Source organism: Cyclopterus lumpus, chromosome 3 (genome assembly GCF_009769545.1).
Source record: "Cyclopterus lumpus isolate fCycLum1 chromosome 3, fCycLum1.pri, whole genome shotgun sequence".
Taxonomy (NCBI): domain Eukaryota; kingdom Metazoa; phylum Chordata; class Actinopteri; order Perciformes; family Cyclopteridae; genus Cyclopterus; species Cyclopterus lumpus.
This window is the reverse complement of record NC_046968.1, coordinates 13,844,297-13,866,528: the sequence shown is the minus strand read 5'-3', so window position 1 is coordinate 13,866,528 and position 22,232 is coordinate 13,844,297. Positions and strand designations below refer to the sequence as shown.

The window sequence follows — 22,232 nt, the reverse complement described above, 5'->3', positions numbered from 1 at the left end:
TAAGCTGCCGTATAGATATATACATAACTTGGGTTCACAGGGAGAATTCAGAAGGTTTGGACCCACTGACTGACGATGATGGCATCGATACTAGAGAGCTGAAAAGATTTTAATAGTCTTGTTAAAGGTAGTATGTGGAATGTCAAAATATGTGTGTGTGTGTGTGTGTGTGTGGTAGTTTCATTATTTTATTTTATTGGTCTTCTCACCCAACATTTTGACCTGGGCATGACCTTAAGGCAGTGCCCATATTTTACATATGTCCTGCCCTGCAGCAAATTTCAGAATTTGATTTGTATGGCATCATTAGTTTAGATAATCTCTGATACCCTTTTTCCATGCAAACCTTAATTTGCATGCCATCCACACAAAACAACCACAACAGGTAAGTTTCCTGATGATGGTCACCCTTGAGACCAACCCAGGTTTTCCTATACCACAACCATGATCTTAAAGGGAAAAATCTGCTCCGATATAGAATTTACAAAGGTAGTTTTAATTTATGAATTTGGAGGAGGGACTGAAGTATGGGGTCAGATCAGTCTCAATAATTGCAAATGCACACAGAGAGATTTACAAATGCAAACACAAAGATTTACAAATGCGCACAGAACAATTTACAAATATGTTTGATTTACAAATGCACACAGAAGGATTTACAAATAAATTAGACTCTCAAATGCACGCAGAACGACGTGTCTGTGTTTATTTATTTGTCAATCGCACTGCATTTGTTTGTGGATTCTTCACATGTGTGTGTGGATTTATGAGACTCCCCTGTGGTGGCTAGATCCGCAAATGCGTTAAATGTAAATCTTTGTGTTTGCATTTGTAAGTCTGTCTGTGTGCATTTGCAATTATTGATTATGCTCTGAGATCTGACCCCATACTGAAGTGATGATGACAATCAGGCAAACTGATCTGCTCCATACACTGGAATACGCTCCACATACTGGAATAAAGAAAGACGGTATGTGGGGGCTGCACTGTGGTGAAGTGGCTAGCACAGTCGCCTCACAGCAAGAGGGCCCCAGGTTCGGATCCCGGTCTGGGCAGTCCTTCTGTGTGAAGTTTGCATGTTCTCCCTGTGTTAGCGTGGGTTCCCTCCGGGTTCTCCAGCTTCCTCCCTGCATGTTAATTGGACTCTAAATTGCCCGTAGGTGTAACTGGTTGTCTATCTCTATATGTGCCCTGAGATGGACTGGCGACCTGTCCAGGGTGTACCCTTCCTTCACCCAATGACAGCTGGGATCGGCTCCAATAAACAACCCTAATATAAGGACAAGCGGTTTGGATAATGTAATGGGTATGTAGGTATCTGGGCTGATTTTTCCTGGAAGGTAACCACAACTGGAAGCTCATTATATCAGCTCATTATATCCCAATGGGCTGAATGTATTCAGCACATTGGGATATGTCAAAATGTTTTGGGTGGATTTCCCCTTTTACACTTGGGTCAACTTGGGAGTGTTGGAAAGTGAATAAGCTCCATCTATGAACTTGTTTCCAGAACAGTGCACCTGTGTGCACTACTGGGCCAAAATCAGGTTAGAGGCTGACGTGAGTGTTACGTCAACTCCACTGGTGGCCAGTCCATACATGGTAAAATACACATTTGGATGATTTAATCAACAGAAACGGCAGGAAGATAAATCCAAGAAGATTAATGAAACTTTTTTACCGAGAGGAGAAACATCTGCTCTAATCAAGAAAGACTAGCAACGTTTTCTCCGTTGTTTTTAACTCTTTAGAGAGATGATGCTAAATCACACAACTCAGTGATAAATGATGAGGTTCACAATCTTTCCAAGTGTGTGTGTGTGTGTACTTGCTGTAAAGGTTCAAGTCCCAGTAAGTGAACTAAGACAGAATGTCTGCTCGATTAAATTAATGAGGACTTCAATTAAGAAAATCTAAATCAATTTATCAAAGCATGACAAACAGGAGGTGTTTGGTTTGATGCTTTTTTTAATATACATTTTGTTCTAAATGTAAAATATATTTAGCAAATAAATGTATTATTACCAAAGCAAACTAATCCGAATTTGTATAAAACATTGTCTTTTTTTATGCCATACGCATACATCTCATCATCAAGCAAATCATTGTTCCTTTTTCTACGCTAAAACAAACAAATAAAAAGTGTTAAAACGACTAATGTTTTTGGAATATTTTATACCGGACTCATATTTCTGAGCGGTTGTGTTTTATTACCTGTCTCGTGACCCAGAACTGGCCACAAAACTCAGTAAGAATTTGTTGGTATCCTGGTATCAGTTAACGAGTGGTCCCAACCAATTTTCTTTTCTTATTTTCGGATTAAGAAAACGTTTATGAATCCCACAACAGTTCACATAAAATTGTGGTACGCACTTAGTAAGAGGAAGCCTGTGCATAGAAATGTTTCATAAAAGAGGTCAAGTGTTTGTACTGGACTGTGCAAATCTCTAACGGTACTCATTGAAGGTTGGTTAGCCTTCAATTTTATTGTTGCTAATAAGTATCGCTATAAATATATCTAAATTTATGTTACAAAGCTGAAAAGCATCAAAATTTGTCCAGCTGTACCACACACAGGTTGTGAAGTAATGATGATGGAAATGAGCCAAGCTCTTAAACATGCACACGCGTGCCGTGGGCTGGGACAGGATCGTGTTGTTTAAATAGCTTCTGCCAAAAAAACAACGAAATGAATAAACTTGATTTTGGACTCCGTCTGCCTCCCATTTTGCAAGCGGATGTTCAAATTAGCATGTACTTTTCAGGCCTGGGTTCTATTATCCTCATGATGGGGTTCTTTATAGTTAACAGGGGGGTAGTGTTTGAAAGCACGGCTTGTTTTAATAAAAGAGTGCAGCCTCGTGGAATGTGAGGAATTCTGTCATTTATTTTCATCCGCGGTTGAAAATTTGAACTTGGAGCATGTGATTTCAATTAGAAGAGCTGTAAAGACCTGAAGACACGTAACGGTCAGACAGACTGGTGTTCACCTAGCACCAGTCTGTCTGGACACGCTCGGCTCGGCTCTACAGGTGAACACAGGCAAAAGTATAACAATCATCTCGCTAAATTCTGTTAAAAATACACATGCACTCCCCCAAACCAAGACCAATCACCACTTAAGCCTAAGAGCCTCATCACGATTAAGTTGTCTCTCTCTTTGACAGCTCTATGCTTTAAGGAGTTGTTGACAGCAGGCTTGGGCCGCTTGGGGCAGGAGGGCTGCAGCAGACGGCCAAGGACCTCCTTGCATTATGATGATGTGTAGCATTTCACTTTCCCATTTAAACATTTTTTTTGCAACTTGCCTTTTATGAGTATGGTATTTGACCTTTTGGCCAGACTGTGACAGGGGCTTCATGAGCAGTCTGCTATGTAGTTTGCTGAGTCATGGCATTTGCCTGGGTTGAGATAGGACTCCCCACAGAGAATATAATGACACTTGTCTACATAGGAAATGCCATAATCTTTAAGGAAATGATTTGAATTGTAAATGGCGAGACATGACCTCCACAAATGATGATATAGCTGCTGGTAACCAGCATTCATAAGCGCCAGCAAGAGACAACAAACATGAAAAAGAGATTTATTCCTCGAGATATTTAGGGAGCATTAATATTAGCGTAGTTATGTACTGGCTCAGAGACACACACACACACACACACACACACACACACACTTACCCTCTCATACTATAGGAGATGTGCTAGCCGCAGCCACACATAAACTGTCTCAAAGAACTGCAATGTGCTACTGACTGTCAAAAGGCCGCTGGCCTCCCTGTCTTGACCAAACAGTCGCTGCTCATATTTTGTTAGCTTTGACTAGCAGCACCGCGGGAATGCACATTGCTACACTGTGCCGTCCCCTGTGTCCTCGTAGTCTTATGCGATACAGATTTTCTTAGTAGTAGTGTCTCTGTATGCTTATTTATATTGGAGGATTTTTATAGTTTAGTGCCAAAGTTGTTGGCAACAATTGATGTTTAAAAGACACATGCAGGTTATGGGTTTGTCGGTTTGGAATTCTCTGACCAACATAGCAATTTGACAGTTTTAGTGCCAGCAAGAGCTTATGTCCAAATGTGTCATTCTAACGAGTGGGAGTAAATCTCAAATGCTGTTTTGCAGATGGTAAAATCCATGTGATTTCCAAATATTTTTTGTTAGGTATAAACAGATGATCGAGATTCTTACAAGCTGAAACTATCTGCAGCATATGTGACTCTTCAACAAAGTTAGTATTTAGCCAAAATGCTTGGAATTGGGAATGTTTGCTTGGCATAAACAAAATCCCAATATTATCCACATTGCATAAATGTATTCCAAGAAAGAGGCTACATTTATTTAATGTATCTTGATAGGAGAACCTTTCCCTTTGGCTGATAGATAGAAAGTGTGTCCTCGCTGTCAAAGAGTGACTAAAAGTTAAAATAACGTTGAGATGAAGTCACAGGGTCAGATAACGCAGTGTGTCAAAGAACATATTGTGTAACGGATCTTAAAATGCCTTTTTTGGCATGTCAAATTAGCATTTTCTTTCTTTTATTCGATACAGTTTCCATCTATTAGCTTTCCAGATTCCTAAACAACAATATGCAGTCATATATCAACTCTGAAATACATATTGTGTTATGCTTGCACTCATGTTACCATGAATTATTACATCCAATTTAGGTTTCAGAGTTTTGCAAGACTCAGCCATATGCGGTCAACCTCGCAAATCTGTGCTCACTCCACCTGCTCTGGATCAGCATCCAGCTGTCTGTCTCAGCGCTACACATGCTACTACACACTGTAGGTGTGTACACTCTTGTGTTGCATTATATACTCTACAAATACTGTACGGTATGTATTGTATGACCACCCTTTGTTCCTTTTTAGTTTAACCCCAGTGATCGCTCGCCATAGCATTATCACTCAGAATAAGAGGCCTTTCTTTGTGTTCGTGGTGTAAAGTCCCATATTTCAGACTTTGGACCGCATTCCTCCTGACACATCTTAAGTTAATCAGTCCCACCGGGATCTTACTTGGATTTGTTTTGTGATTATTGGAGCCAACATTGACTGAATGTGCACTGACTTAAGTCAATCAACTGCAGTGATTGAAGATTTTGAAAGCATTGCTCATTTTTTAGAGGAGTTGTGTGGGATATAGACATAATTACAAATGTGTACTAATAACGCAGTGGTTGGTCACACATACATTGGTTATTACAAAAACAACAGTGCAAATTCCTGCAGTTTTTTTTTTTTTAAGCCAACCCAGTAATTCATGGTAGTTTGTATAACTGTTCACCAATTCACTGATGCTTTCGGCTTCATTCATTTAACTCTTTGACTGTTTATTTCAGTCTTACATTTTATTTTGCTCTGCCATAATGTTTAGGTCTCTTGGTTTTGTTTCAGTTAAGCTTTTTTTCTTCCTCTTTCCAACATAAAATGAACAAACATATTTTCGGTGGGAGTTTTTGCTTCCTGGTAGCTTTTTTGAAAAAGGACTCGAACCAAGTGAATTAGCTTTACATTCAAATCACTTTACCACTAACTAAGAAGTGTATGGATTATTTTTTTCAAATAGAGAAGCAAATAGGAGACCTATGTTGGGAACCGCCGGCTGTTTCTACATGCTTACTTACTTATGTGTTGAAAGAGGGATGAGAAACACACTCATACTCTTGCTGACGACCTGTATTTGATTTGATCATTTTGATTCCTTTTACATTTTACATGCTTATTTTGTTATTTTGATTGCTCTCTTTGTCTTTTTTTATTAAAAAAAGTAATCTTGAGTCACACCTATTAAATATATTTAATTTAACATAAAGTGAAATGGTGATAAACGATCACATCGTTAAAGTTTGCTTTGTTTTTCCCTCACGTCTTTGGCCATTACTTTATTTTGAGTCTGGATGTAATTCAGAATTGATCTGAAAGAAAGTTATAAACATAAGTCAGAAACATTGACTGAGATGCAAGCCTTTGAGAAGAAGAATAACATGTGTTTATTGACTAGTGCATTATTTATACTAGAGCTACATATTGTGATGTACTGATGTACTTTAATTGGCTCATTTAGAATGGGTGATATTTCTCTCGTAAAAAAAAAAATACATGCAAAGTTCTCCATGCCATGATGATGCTCTTTTATCTGCACTGACATATCTTCATGTCTTTTTATCTGCAGGTTCAGGGGAGGGATGTGGAAAGATCATTCAGCGATTCCCCAAGAAGGACTGGGAGGGAACGGCGTTTCCTCAGGGAGTGGAAATGGTGAGTTATAACAGCCTCCTACAAACTCATAATAACTAAACGGAAGAACGCTACGTTACCACCTGGGTATTTAAAGTACACTATTCAAAGTGACATACAGGAACACAAAGATGCACAAAGGTTAGACCGAACACTAAAATGCATTTAAATCACACTACGGTTGGGTCATGTTGGATGTTTTGGTTCACGATTCCGAGTGACTCTGAACCCTCAACTCTGTTTTTACCTGACAGTGTTCAGTGTTTCCCTGAGGAATGTTGGGAGACTATGGTAGGTACACCTCGGACCCTCTGGGGGACCACTCAATAATTGATTAATCCAAACTGCACCTCCCAAACTCTGTTTTTTTACAGAAAAACTTAAGGTTTAGGCAACAAAACTGCTTTGTTAGGTTTAGAAAAGGATTGTGATTTGTGGTAAAATAAGTACCCAAGTTATGTAAGAAAAATACAGATAAGTCAATGTTGTGTATTGGTTTCACATGGGGCATGAAGACCAGTCTCCCAGATTACATTTTGGTGTTTGTTTGACCGATCTATCGCCCCCAACCGCCTCCTCATACAGGCTTTGTTGCTCCTTATGCGACGCCACCCGACTTCGTTCTGTGCTCTCGTCATAATTACTATGGCCAATGGAGGTTGGCTTGATGGTTATTGGTTATCAACCAAATGAATCGATGATAATGGCCTTCTAGTAGTTATAGCAGCCCCCTTCTAACCCAAATCTATGAGTCTGATAAACGCTGACAACGACCATTCGTGATACCACCTTCATTGCAAACATTAACTTTAGAACCTTCTTCTGTTATTTTGCATGATTTGATGACTCGTACAAATCCGCTCTGACACTTAAGTGTATTTGACAGACCAGTGTCTCAATGGTTGTATCAATATTGTGACGGTGGTCTTTGCCGTCTGCCGTGTAGATCAATATCACAGTTTCATAGTTGATCCATAGCATCTCTGGAACATGTTCATGTCTGGTGTTCACAGGATGTACAGTGTTTTTCTAGTTAGAGTGTCCTTGTCTTTACACTCCTTACCAGCTTCCTGATGTAATAGTTGACTAAATGATTTCTGCGTAAAATAGGAAATATCTGTCCCATAAAAATGCTCTGAAAATTGCCCTTTTGGAGCTTATTCAGCAGATATTGGCATTTCCTGTTTCAGATAAATTCATAATGATTGTTTACTCAAACATTTGTTTTAAACACTTTAAATGTTCCCTAATTGGGAACCAGAATCCTTTTTTTACATTATGCCCAGCCTACTATATTAATGGACTAGCTGCTTCTTTTTCTGCTTTGAGGGCGACCCAGGGGGTCTGTGACGGGGGTCTGTTATCCTTATATGGACATTGCAATGGATGGACAAATATTTTCTTATCAGGACTGGAAACAACTGTCTATCTCTCGGGCAGTCTAGCAGTTAACAGTATCATACTGCACAGGACGTTAGCGCCTGTGTTATATCTGTTTTTGGTCATTTATATTGGCTACTGAAGATAAGCTTTTAATGGTTAAACAGAATGGTTTTGGCAGTCGACAAAGAGGAAAACAGAAAAATGACTGGATCCTTTGAAAGTACTAGCCAGCACATACTGTTGTCACACTCATTTTTCTGCTCCCTTCAATACGTCACTAAAATACAGTTACGGGGAAGATTTACAGGATCCATAGCAATAGATGATTTCACATGCTGTGCCAAAATAAATGTTCATGTTTTCTACTTTGCAGTTGCAGGTATGTTTTGTGTTTGCTGGAGGTCATATTAGGCATGTAGTTTAGGAGCCAAGTGATGCAGGTGTATTGGCCAACAATTGGCATAACATGAGTCAGATAAATGGACAGAGCTAATCCAAACAACATCTTCTGTCTAGATGAAGCCATTGTTTTCATGATGACCGGATCCTTCTGTACTAAGGCAAATATAATCTACATTTTTTGACAGTTTTTCAGATTTAGAAGTTTAACATTAAACATGGGTTGGAAATTAATTATTCTGGAATAAAGTTGTGTTTGTCTTTTAATGACCAAGAGTAATTATAGCTGTAGCTGAAATCTTCGGCTCTGTGGGCACTGAGTCAACGAGATACCATTATATTATGACCCTTATTTATGGTATTTATTGGGCAGTTGAGGATATGTGAGGCTGTTATTTGGCACAAATAGACATATTTTGGGTGGGTGGTTTGATTGGCATTCTGGCATCTTCCTGTGTAACTCAAAGAGTCTGTTGGTGGCCATCAAGATTATTGTTGTGAGACATTGCTTAGAGATGAGCAGGAGTGTGTCACGGGTTAAAGCACAGTGCTTCTCAAAGAACATTGGAGACTGATTTATTTGTGAATATGTGGCAGAAACCCTAGTACTGTTATTTAACCTTTCAGTGACTCTAAGGGATGCGCCCTGATGTCTCTACTCTCCCAGCGTCACCCCTCAAGTATCCTAGTTAAAAATAGAAACACTGCCACAAGTTTAGCTAAATCTATTAGCTTAGTGTTTCCAGATGTCATTGAGGACCTGCATAGTACCATTTTCTTTTGTGCTTGTGTGTGTGAATGTATTGTATTCCATCTCGCTGAAGTGATCCCCCCAATGCCTCTTCATTAGGTGGCAGCCTGAACTGAAATTGAGACATACTGCGATCCCCAGAGTGCAGGGAAAGCACACGTCATTCAATGCATTCAATGCATGTCTTTTTTGGCAAATAACCCGCAAATTAGCTGATCAAACTAAATGTATAAGTATAATATAGAATATTGGATAACATGCTGAACAAGTATCAGCTTTTCTCTATAAAAAATGCTCAGAGGACTGACTAAGGACGGGAAGGAGGGGTTGTTCCAGAAACTGTGTTCTGTGACAAACTTTGGTCTAGGCCAAATGACTGAAATTCCAGCTTTGAAGCTTTAATGAAGATACACCATAGTGTTTAACAGACCCACTAAGCAATTTGCATTTTGGCTCTGTTTTGTGCTGGTATGTAAACCATTATTATTTGCAGATTTCCTCTACTCCATGAAAAAGAAAATGACTCATTTACAAACACTAAGAAACACATCTGTAGAAAACAGTGGATGAAGCTGAGCACGAAAAGCATTTTGTGGTCACAACAGGCCCCCAGCAAACTAAATAACCACAGATGAGGAATGCACCAAGAAAAAAGCGTTTACAACTTGAGCTTGGAAAAATGTGTTTCTAATCTTTTCCGGCAAGTGATGATGATAAGAACCAGCTTAAATCCTCATCTGTTATGGATGAGCCAGGTCTGTAGATGGAGTTCAGTAAGTTGTGCGCGTGGTACATTTCCATCACAGACGCAGCACTCATGATATTTTGTAAACGGTCTTGGCGTTGTCGTAGTAGTAGTAGTAGAAGTCACATAGGAGGCATTTAATTGGCAAATTCCACCAAATTCCTCAACATGTACTGGTCATTACTAAGGCAAGGCAACTGAATTTGCATAGAACATTTCATACATCAGGGCTGATACATGTAATGCAAATACAACGGAGGTTAAAGTTTTACAATTTAAAAAAGTGCCAATTACTGGCAAGTGATAGAAGAGATTTTTAAGTTAACGTGTATCGTTTAAATCAAGTCAGTCACAAAACAGCAAATACTCCCACATTCAGTTGCACAATTTAGCCCCAAACAATTGAGATAAAAGCAATTTAAAAGTTAAGCTTTGGGGATAAACAGAAGTACTTTGGTTGAAGTGAAGTATTTACTCAACAATCACTCGTATTGTTCTCATTTCTCTTTATTCCTTTGTAGCTACTATGACAAGCCGGACATGGGTCACGTCACAGACCAAAGTAGCTAAGCTGTGGCTTGGTAAAATGAATAACAAGGATATGAACAGGGGCTGTTTGGAATGTATTATTCATTTTAGATTATTTAATATAGTATGTTGATCTCCCTCCTTTCTGTGACAAGGAGAGAACAAATTTCAAGAACAGATGTTTCTGCCTGCTTCAGAAAAACATTTAGCAGCCTGTAATTTGTTATTTAGATTTAACACCAACTAGTTTGTAGCAAAGCAAAGTGCCACACAAATGCCCATTACTTTGGTGTTTGCTGGTTCAATCATAAGTACCATTTGTTTAATGCTTGTAGTTTATGAATGTTCATAACATCCGCTGTTTGTAGACGACATTGGTATGAAATGTAGTTATTGGCGACTTGTAGACTCTTCTCTCTTATTCCTTTCTCCTTCATGTGCTCTTGTCTTGTTGTTCTTTCATGTTTAATGTGCTGTATTTATTGCAGATATATAGTCCAAATTCTAAGACAACTAGATGAATATACATATTTTCTTCCATTCTGAAACTTTCTGAATCACCTTAAATGTCTATTTTTTTGTCAAATGAAAACACTTAAAATACAAGTGAAGGGAGGTTGAGCGAGTAACCATAATAATGAATACTTTGTATTATCATACGGATATTATTCACATATCAATATTTCATTTTTTAAATACTGGTAAATTGTGACAGCCCTCGTCAGATACTCAAAGATACTCAAAAATTTGGAATCAAAATTAAAGAAAATCTTTTCCAAAATGAAGCATTGCCCCTAAAATGGCCTTATGTTGCACACATAACTTGACCACGCAATATTAGTTTGGTTGTGGGCTGTGAAACGGTGTGTGTGTGGTGTGTGTGTGTGTGTGTGTGTGTTGTGTGTGTGTGTGTGTGTGTGTGTGTGTGTGTGTGTGTGTGTGTGTGTGTGTGTGTGTGTGTGTGTGTGTGTTGTGTGTGTGTGTGTGTGTGTGTGTGTGTGTGTGTGTGTGTGTGTGTGTGTGTGTGTGTGTGTGTGTGAACGTGAGACGTCTTGACGGCGATGCTCTAGAGATCATACACATTCCAAAGCACCGCAAAGTTCAGTGTTGAACATGAGGGTCAGTCCATTACATGAAGCCTGCAGTCTACTCTGTTGGCACACTCAGTCCTGCTGTCTCCGCTAAAGTCATGTTCCCCAGCATGTAAACAAAATGTCTCCTCTCATTATGGAGCCTCAAATCAATCTTTACATTTTGGAAAATGTCATTTGAGTAGCTGCATCACAGTGAACAAGAGGTCCTGTTAAATATGGGAAACTGCTTTAATGCCACAAATCACTTTGAGCTGAGCAAAATGTTACACTTTTTTAGGACTGTGGGTCAAACAAAATAAGCAATTTGAAACAATCCTCCTGGACTCGGACCACTTTTAAATTGGGAATATTCTCTATTTTCTGAATGTTGATGTCGACACATCTGTGAACCGCGGATTAATTACACACGGTTTCATTATTATTATTTCATTATTATTCAGGCTCTGTTCAGTGAAAATGAGAATTGTACAAAGGTACATTATAATCAATCCATCAATCCATCCATTATCACCCGCTTATCTGGGGTCGGGTCGCGATGGCAGCAGGTTCAGCAGGCCGACCCAGGCTTCCCTCTCACCCGCAACACTTTCCAGCTCATTCTGGGGGATCCCGAGGCGTTCCTAGGCCAGCCGGGAGATATAATCCCTCCAGCGTGTCCTCGGTCTTCCCCGGGGCCTCCTACCAGTTGGACGTGCCTGGAAAACCTCTAATGGGAGGCGTCCAGGAGGCATCCTGACTAGATGCCCGAACCACCTCAGCTGACTCCTTTCGACACGAAGGAGCAGCGACTCGACTCCAAGCTCCCCCCTGATGTCCGAGCTCCTTACCCTATCTCTAAGGCTGAGCCCGGCCACCCTACGGAGGAAGCTCATTTCGGCCGCTTGTATCCGAGATCTCGTTCTTTCGGTCACGACCCAGAGTTCGTGACCATAGGTGAGGGTTGGAACGTAGACCGACCAGTAAATGGAGAGCTTTGCCTTCCGGCTCAGCTCCCTCTTCACTAAGACGGACCGGTACAGCGCCTGTTTTACTGCTGCAGCCGCACCGATCCGCCTGTCGATCTCCCGCTCCACCTTACCCTCACTCGTGAACAAGACCCCGAGATACTTGAACTCCTTCGCTTGGGGTAGGCAGTTTGCCCCCACCTGGAGGGAGCAATCCGACGGTTTCCGGCAGAGCACCATGGCCTCAGATTTGGAGGTGCTAACTCTCATCCCTGCCGCTTCGCACTCGGCTGCAAAACGCCCCAGTGAATGCTGGAGGTCACGGTCCGAGGAGGCAAACAGGACCATATAATCCGCAAACAGCAGAGAGGCGATCCGAGACTCCCGAACCGGATCCTCTCCGCTCCCTGGCTGCGCCTAGATATCCTGTCCGTGAAGGTCACGAACAGGACCGGTGATAAAGGGCAGCCCTGGCGGAGGCCAACACCCACCGGGAACGTGTCTGTACATTATAATGTTTTATTTAAATGTTTTCACAAGATCATGAATAAATATTAGAGAGGGATTTATGACTTGACAATAACTCTACTGATACCAATATGGATCATCAATGATCAGCTATTAGTGTCGACGGCAGAAAAACATGATCAGAGATCTCTAAAATGTATATTTGCTCCCTTTTGTCTTTTGTGCTCATCCAATTTGGTATCTGATCTGTAACTCTGATCCGTGATACATGATAGATAGGAAAATAATTCATAGACTAACGGAAATCAAAATAATCCCCATGTAATTGAATTATTTTTTATGGAGCATTTTTCACAGCTATAATCGTTTTTATTTTGCATGCAATTGTTGAATTTCCATTTGGCTACCAAATACTTATAAACAATTAATTAATTAATAATGAGGTTCTGCAGGTCAGACTTGTTTAAAGAAATCTTGGTCAGCTGTTTGAGATTGACCTCTTTTCAACACACCTTTCCATTTGTTGCACGTTGTCCCTCGTTGACGTATTTCTTAGTTTGTTTTCAAATTTTGAAGGCGACCTCACCTCACCTTTTTAAAAGGCTTGTAATATTTACCACCAGGTGTTTGATAGTGAAAACAGTGGGAATCTCAGACTAATATTGAGACCGTTCTCTCTCTTAAGTCTTGCATGCTGTGGTTGTGGGCGTGTTGCGGCAGCACTGAACAATAGTAATCCTGTGCTGGTCCTGTCCAACACGCTGTATGCATGTGGGTTTTAGTTCCACTCTGTCAGCTAGGGAGGCAGAGTTGTTTCTCTGACCACATACCATGCCGGTCATTTGCTTTTCTGTCCCACTGCGTACTCCAATATATACTGGTAGCCATAATTGTTACTGAGAGAAAGACAGCCATACAAGTGGCCGCCACAATGGCCAACAACTAAAGCCAGTACGGAAGTGCCTTAAGATGCAGCCTTGCTAATGGCCGCAGCATTCTTCAGTCTTCCCTTTTGATTGAAAGCCATTCAAAATGTCTTTTGTAATAAAACGTGTTTTACAAAATCCATTATGGTCTTAATGGCTAATTAAATTGTCATTGTGTGTCTTGGCTGTCTGTAAAAGTGGAGGTAGATGTTTTTGAGTGTTTTTGCTTGTCGGTCTATCACGCTAAGATCTAGAGGCTTCTGCTCTCATCGCTCCACAGCTCCTTCCCCAAATTGATATAGTCTGACCCCAATAACTGCCAAGATGATGGTCAGTGGTAACCCAAAATGTAGTCTTCAAAACAATCTTCCAAAGCGAGGGTGGCAGCATCGGCGCAATCTAGGATTTTAAGGAGGAATATATTCTTGTTTTATGGATAAGTTTTAGAACTGTATATTCAAAAAAATCTATTCACAGCGTTAAACTCGCCAAATGGCTACTTTTCATGGATTTTGTCACTCCTGTTGTGTTTCCTGTTGCTTATTTTTCTTTTATATGAATATAATTGCTGCTGATCCAGGCAGTTAGTTGTGGGCTGAACCTGAGTTTTAAGAAGCAGCCGTTTTAAGTTTTCCAAACAGTTGTCATTGTAGAAGTTAGTACGCAGATGATAGAACAGTATGTGTATACGGTCTGTTTGAAGGATGTATGTTTTCCTATGGTAGTTTTGTTTATTGCTTCTTCCAATTCACACTGCTGAAGAACAATGCAAGAGTCCCCCATCCTCCATCCAAACACAGTTGGAAATAAATCACATGTGTTTGGTTGATACCACAGAGAAACTAGGGTTATTTAGAGTAAGGTTAATGTACTCTGTATTCTGTTTCTAGTTGTCATTGTTTGTCACAGTACATTCTCTAAATACATAACATTTAATAAACTGTAATTGCAAAGGCGTACTGCATCACAACAAACACAGATATGGTATATGCAATGCCAGCTTACACTCTACTTGTTTTCTTCTGACAAGAAATTGTTGACATGAGATTGTAAAAAAAATGACCTTGGAGCCCAACTTCCTCTGATGAAGGAATTTGACCTGACTTGACTAGACTGTAAACATTTGTGTCATTCTTCTAGTACGGTCTAGAACTTTGACCTCTTAAACTTAATTTCCCCCCAAATCTCTGCTGTAATGAGGAACGTGGCCCGGCACTTCCAGGAAGGATGCTCAAGTTATTCAGAAAATGTGTAAACTGCTGGTGCCATGTGTGTAGTTGATGTGACTGCTGGAAATTAAATTGGAACATTTTGAATTTTTTATATATATATATATATATATATATATATATATATATATATATATATATATATATATATATATTGTCTTCAATATAGAACTTCGAGACTCAAGTAGGATCCCTTGGACTAAGATCCGTTTCTGTGAGAAAATAATCATCTTTATTGCTGCAAGGATTCATTCATCTGACCTTGTTCTCTGAGCAGAGTTGAGTAAGCAAATCATGACAAGGCTTAACTGTATTTTTAAATAATCGGCAGCCTTGGTTAGTCAGTTTGCGGCTCTGTGCCAAACCACAGACAGATAAAAGAATGTAACCTAGTTGAATCACTTAACTCAAGTGACCATAACTTGACATGTCGCGCTGCACGTCGTTCTTATGATGTTTGTAAAACTATGAGAGAAAAACTAAACAGTGCATTCCAGATAGCAGGATGCCGTCCCAGCCAGGGGGGGAATGGGATCATGTGTTTGTCAGGAAGATCCACACATGAGTAATCATTGCTTTGTGTGCCAGTGAAGCTAAACACGTCAGGAAACAAAGCTGGAGCTGTCAAGCAAGCAGGACTTTCCATTCTGAAAAGTACTGTGAGCTCACCAGGAAGTGGGGATATACAGGCTGAAATAAAGCCACAGCATGCTCGAGAGCAGCTCAAACCTTTAGATGAAGTACAGTAGAAATTCCTGTCGTAATGGTTTGTTGTTTATATATGAGTTGTTTTGGGAATTAAGTGTTTCGTCCCGTGTTATTCTGTCATATACACTTTTAGAAATGTTAATTCCTGATAGACCCAAGACTGAGAGTCCAAACAAACAAAATCATGAAAGAGATGATGAGAGGTGACGAACTCTGTGGCCTGCCAGGAGCTGGGCAAAAAACATGGAGTTGTGAACTGGTGCCAAAACAGGTCCAAGAGCTAAGATGTTGGAATGCCCTGGCTATTGTGGATATTTCCTCCCTCTCATCTAAAGAGCTCTACAGCAACTGGTGAATGTTGCTGCTGACACCAAGGTCAGCGGCCGGTGAAGTAACGACGATGCTTACGCCTACATACTTATTCATATGGGTAGAAATCCACAGACAGTGTCTCCATATATTAGCTATCAGTCTCTGTCTGTCAGAGATTATTTAAATTGCCTCAAAACCTCTGCTGATGCATGCAGATGTGCACTTCCTGTTTCAGATGTTCTCCTCAGTGTTGAGCCTCAGCAACAGGACTTGTCAACAACTTGTCATGCATCCCTTTTGTGTTGCCATTGTAGAGATAACATATGTCCAAACCGCTGTATGCTGAGCCTGAAATACTCTTATTGATATGGGCTGGATGTTTTAAATTCTAGGTGTGAAATAGTCAGATTAGTTGAAGCAGTTGTAGCCACATGATGATGCAGTAATACATTATATTTTACATGACATTGCTGTTATTCATTGACATTTCCTGCCATGATATTTCGCCTGTCTCTTTGGGTGTGTGGAAAAGCATGGCCTCTTGAGTTCATACCGACAGTTCGCACAGTATTTTCCATAACACCATATGTATGTATGGCTATGTTCTCACAATCTGGTGTGTTTGTGCTAAACAATGAATTTACATACCCAGCTCTGATTTGACGATGCTTAACGTTTTGAGCTAAAAGCATTGTGAAGACATAGTTAACCAAGCAGCTACAGAAGCGGTGCGATGTCTTGCACCTGTGTTCATTTTTTGAGAAATAACGGTTAAGTAGGAATCATTTACAGTATGAGTAAACACTTCTCCTTTTTTAATTAACTGGGTCCTCTTTCGGTTTCTTTGACATCAGTATTACCATTCAACCAGAAATGTAGTTGCAGGTGGCCCAAGTCCAGTTTTCAGATATTTTGGGAACAAAATACTCACTTTTTAGATGTAAAAGATGTTTTCAGATGTAAAAGCTGTAATATATATATATATATACATACATACATACATACATACATACATGCATACATGCATACATGCATACAGAAAACAAAAAATATTTTTGAGAGATTTAAGAGGAAGCTTCAAGAGAAAGGGTGTTTATTGTGAAACGTATTCCTCTGTGTTCATATTCACATTTCACATACATTTTCTCCTCACACTGCATTGTATATTCAGAAGAGGAACAAAACGTGTTGTGGTTTGAACTAAGCTCATGACAGTAGTGAGACTGAGGCCTATTGTGAATACTGTTCCTGATCAAGGGCCCTCACAAGGAGGTGGAGGAAGCACCTGTTCCACGGGCAGGTCGTTATCAGCCATTATAAGGCCGGGGGCTGACGCAGGACTGCCATTGTGCGGATCTACAACCTCAGGACAAAACTGTTTACCTTGCTCTTTCATTCATCACTTACATGTGCTCAGAAATTGGTTTTGATTTTCATGTTTACTTTAAAATTGAAAAACAAGCAGTACTGCTGAGGACTGATGAAAATCCCTTCTTTTAGTCCCAAGAATATATATGTATAAAGCATGTAACAACTTAAAAAGCTTTGCTCAAAGCCACTGTGTTAGATCCCAACTTTTGTGCCTTCTGTGGAACTATCAACAAACTGTGCATTACAACAGCGGTCCCCAACCTGTTTTGCACCACGGACCAGTTTCCCGTAAGACAATATGTTCACGGAACGGCCTTTAAGGTGTGGGGGATCAATATGACGAAATAAAATGATATGATCAGCATACAAATATATATAATATAAAGTACATTAAAAATAGAACTCACCCGTGAGAATCACTTGTAGCGGTAAACCCTGATTTTAAGTAGGACTCCTGATATTGTCTTTTAAATGCAGCTATCTTTTTCTTGTAAGTCGTAGGCTCTTCTTCTTCAGTCGCCTCATTGGTCCTTTTCCCCTTTCCAAAGAAGCTCTCCAAAGACGTCTGCCAGCTTGTTAATTTTTGGGTTACGGTATCACGTGACCGAGACGAGCGTCTTGACACATGTCAAGAGGCACAGAGGCACAGACGGATGTATCCGATCACCTTGATATCAATAAAATATTTTTCTATGCGGCCCGGTACCAAAGGACGTGGGTCCTGGTGGTTAGGGACCGCTGCTCTATACCACATACGCACAGAGCCACAGCCCAGTCACAGACAGGCATAAGCAGGTGAAGTGTTTGAAGGCCAAATGCACAGCTGCAGGCAGTCTGGGGTTGGAGGCCAGATGTGACCCTACAGCAGTTCCTGGGGAGGCATCATGGTACTTTGCAAGGTGAAAGGGCAAAACTAAATCAACTCATCACCTTGTCAAAAAGTTAGTCACAAGCACAGACGAAGATAACTTATAGTAGGATAATTCTATCGTTTGATTTCAAAGTTGCACTGATAGACAAATAGTCAATGCATCATTTGATTCCCTACCCACTTCCATATATGTAGTGCCATATGTATTGACGTAGCCAATAGTTGTATTAATGTCTGTATAACAACTGAATGTCAAATTAAATAAAGAAAGTTAAATAGAATATCTAAAAATATGTATAGTCATTATAAATAATACATACTCTCACAATAAATATGAGCTAGATTACAAAAATATAATACATTACAGAAAGGATTTAAAAAATGAAATTAACTGAATTGTCTAAAAGTCTCCATCCTTCATTTACACGTCCTTCAATTAATTAACACAACTTCGTTTTTCGCAAAAATGTCGAAGGTTTGCATACCCATACTAAAACGAGTGTATGTCCTCAACCACAAGGGCTATTTGAATAATTTCGGTGTTAGAATAAAGAAAACACTTGTGAGATTAGTCAGATAAGATGTGTTCATAGCATTATATGTGTTACTGCTTAAAAGTTGTGAAAAACAGAACACTGAAAAAAAGGAAAAATAAAGAAGTACTTCCAGGATGAATATATTTTTTAAATGACGCAGTTGGAAGCTTTAACTTTGCCATATCAGAGCACAATATGTTAACAGTCTTTCTGCAAAGTTTGAGAGATATTTTTTTTTGAGGTTTTAGTACAGACAGTTTAGGCGATCTCCAAATGGAGCGTTTATGATTTGTGTGATATTTACCTTTCCTCATGTAACAAGCACTTTTATATCACTAATGGTGTTCAATGCATCCACACACAGCAGTAACATACACTAAATATACCCCACAAGAAGCTTTTGTGCCCTCAAATCATGATAAAGTATTTGTACATGTATCAGAATTTTCCATAACTTAATTTATATGTCCGCCATTCTCAGTCCGATTTGCATCTAAGAACCTTCCTTTTAATCGTGAGAGCCTATGAGAGCTGCCTAAAGCAGTCTAAATGAGATTGACAGCACTTTTAGCCACCCCAAAATCATCCATGCTCTACATTTTGCGAGGCGTAGGATTTAATTAGCTGAAACTCAAACCGACCTAACGTGCTTGACCAAGTCAAAATGCCTCCAGGACACTTCCATTAGCTTCACAGAAAGCTGGGGTTCAGTTTGAGGTTAGCATGGCGCATGTGGATTAACCTTTTCATCATAAGGTAAGTCATATCTCTGTACAGTCGCTTGAAAAATTGTCTAGATGCAGTGATTGATATTTTGCTGATGCTTTGTCTGAGAAGAAATTGGAAATTTAGGGGTCGGCTGTAGCTCATGAGTGGTCGTCCTGTAACCACAAGGTACCCAGTTCGATCCCCGCTCTCCCCATAGTTGCATGTCGAAGTGTCCTTGAGCAAGACGCTGTGCCCCCAGTTGCTCCCCGGGCGCTTCACTGCAGCCCACTGCTCCTTAATAACTAAGGATCACATGCAGATAAGAAGAATTTCAATAAAAGTGTCAATTTCTTTCTTTCGTCTAAATTATCGTCTAAATCCGTAGGTTGAGAGCTTTACGGAGACTGCCTGCGTGTAGTATAATCCTTGTGCGATCATAATTCAAATTTCCATAATTTCCAAGTCATTCTCGAGTCATTCTTATGGTTATGTTTATCTTTGGTTGTTGAGTTGTGTTCAGAGCATGTACAAATGGATTACTTGGTATTGCTCTGCTGTTTAATATGGTGTATGGCATCATTATATTTGTTCATTATATATTAGTTCAATTTATGTACAAGAACTCTCCAAAAGACATCTAAACATGTGATGCCCCCCATATGGACTCTTTTATTTTAAATGTGTAAGGTCAAGGCCAGGTACAACCTAGGGTGTTTGTGTTTTTCATCATGGCTGTCACAAATGCCTGAAACAGAAAGCGCTGTTCTGGTCTGTTGTCCGTTGGGATTTGGGAGACGGATCATTACACGCTCTGTAATTCTTTTAGAGCTTGCTTGCCACCCGCTGAAATATTTTATTTTACTTGGACCTAGTGTTGGATCTTACAAAGTCTGGTTATCCATGTGCAACATAACGTGTCGTCATTGTCACTTATCTACCAATACTTTAGCTGAATTCATTCTGTGCAAAAACAACTGCACCGCCAGATTTCTGTTTAATATCTGACACATCACATGAATTGGGAAACTCTAATAACATGGCTTTGACATCAATAAAAAAAAAGGTGCTTACAAACTCTCAGGCATGATTAACTCAGTTATATAAGAAGGCATGCTCATACATGACAGTCCTTTTTCAAACAGTCATTGATTGTTTTTGGGAGAATGCTGTGAGTTATACAGAGTTGACCTTACCGCTCTACTTGTTTCAGTTTTCACAGATTCAGTCACAGCAATGAGACAATGTATTATAATAGGCATATTGATATACTATTCTAGTGGTTTTAACATCAGTTTTACCATGAGAACATTAATATAAGAGGGAATTTCTTCCCTCCCTGAACAATAATTTAACTTGTTTATGTCTGGAAGTGCTCTGCCGGAAACCGGCGGATTGCTCCCTCCAGGTGGGGGCAAACTGCCTACCCCAAGCGAAGGAGTTCAAGTATCTCGGGGTCTTGTTCACGAGTGAGGGTAAGGTGGAGCGGGAGATCGATAGGCGGATCGGTGCGGCTGCAGCAGTAAAACAGGCGCTGTACCGGTCCGTCTTAGTGAAGAGGGAGCTGAGCCGGAAGGCAAAGCTCTCCATTTACTGGTCGGTCTACGTTCCAACCCTCACCTATGGTCACGAACTCTGGGTCGTGACCGAAAGAACGAGATCTCGGATACAAGCGGCCGAAATGAGCTTCCTCCGTAGGGTGGCCGGGCTCAGCCTTAGAGATAGGGTAAGGAGCTCGGACATCAGGAGGGAGCTTGGAGTCGAGTCGCTGCTCCTTCGTGTCGAAAGGAGTCAGCTGAGGTGGTTCGGGCATCTAGTTAGGATGCCTCCTGGACGCCTCCCATTAGAGGTTTTCCGGGCACGTCCAACTGGTAGGAGGCCCCGGGGAAGACCGAGGACACGCTGGAGGGATTATATCTCCCGGCTGGCCTTGGAACGCCTCGGGATCCCCCAGAATGAGCTGGAAAGTGCTGCGGGTGAGAGGGAAGCCTGGGTCGGCCTGCTGAACCTGCTGCCACCGCGACCCGACCCCGGATAAGCGGGTGATAATGGATGGATGGATGGATGTCTGGAAGACATGATGTTTGTTAGCTACTTTTGACAAAACTATGACACACTAAAGCACATTTAAGGTTTGGGTCCTTCACGGCAGCCGTGAACATCTAACAGACGCTTCAGGTTTGGTTTAAGGAATAAAGTTGAGAGATTTAATCCGGCAGGGGATTGATTTAAGCAAAGGAATGTCCGATTCTCAAAAGGGTCCTTTTTATTTGCCTCTTTATGCATTTCTGTTTTTAAATTGCATTTGATGAACTGGCCGTCTGTTTTTAATTCATGCTTTGTCTTGAAATAAAACCAAGTATTTGCCCTGCAATGAACAAATCTTCCCAAGGGATGTTGCTGCTCTGTGCGTGACTGAAAAAAAAAATGCTGCTCTGTGCGTGACTGAATTTTTTTTTTTACCTTTCTACTAAAAATACATCTTGTCGTTCTTTTTCATTTCCTACACATATGGCATGTATGAAGCTTGAAATGTTGTGTACAGCATAGTTTGCAATGTTTGCTTGATGACTCTTCCGGTCCTGCTTAACTAGAATTACTGTAGTCCATCATAGTCATCTAAAAATATCTATCTCTAAAATGGACCATATGTGCCAGATATTGCATAGCATATCAGTAAAGGGAAAGCAAAAGTGTTGAGGAGAGATGCACCTCATTGGATTGCTCTGTGATGGGACTACTCTGGTGCAGTAAATTAACTGAATGCAACCACTAAATATTATTTGGATAACAGTGCTATTGTGCTCATTTTGTCGACAGTTTTGTTTCTTGTATTCATCATGACCTTGAGCTGGGGAGATGATGATAATTTTCTAAACAATGGTCCTTTTTTAGAGTGAAATAGACAATAAAGCTGACTGTGATTGACAGGTCGCTGTCGCTAGCAGAGCCGTATCCGGCGTCACTACATCACTCCTCCGCATTCCGACAATGGTAACCTCTTTACATGG

The 22,232-nt window shown here is 40.3% G+C and overlaps 1 protein-coding gene across 1 annotated transcript in view; it reads left to right on the top strand.

Annotated features, from left to right (window-relative positions):
- Positions 1-22,232, top strand: part of sbf2 (SET binding factor 2) — an 86,439-nt gene that overhangs the window by 9,094 nt on the left and 55,113 nt on the right. The window contains 1 exon segment of the mRNA XM_034558141.1: positions 6,187-6,272. Coding sequence (XP_034414032.1) covers positions 6,187-6,272 — 86 coding nt within the window.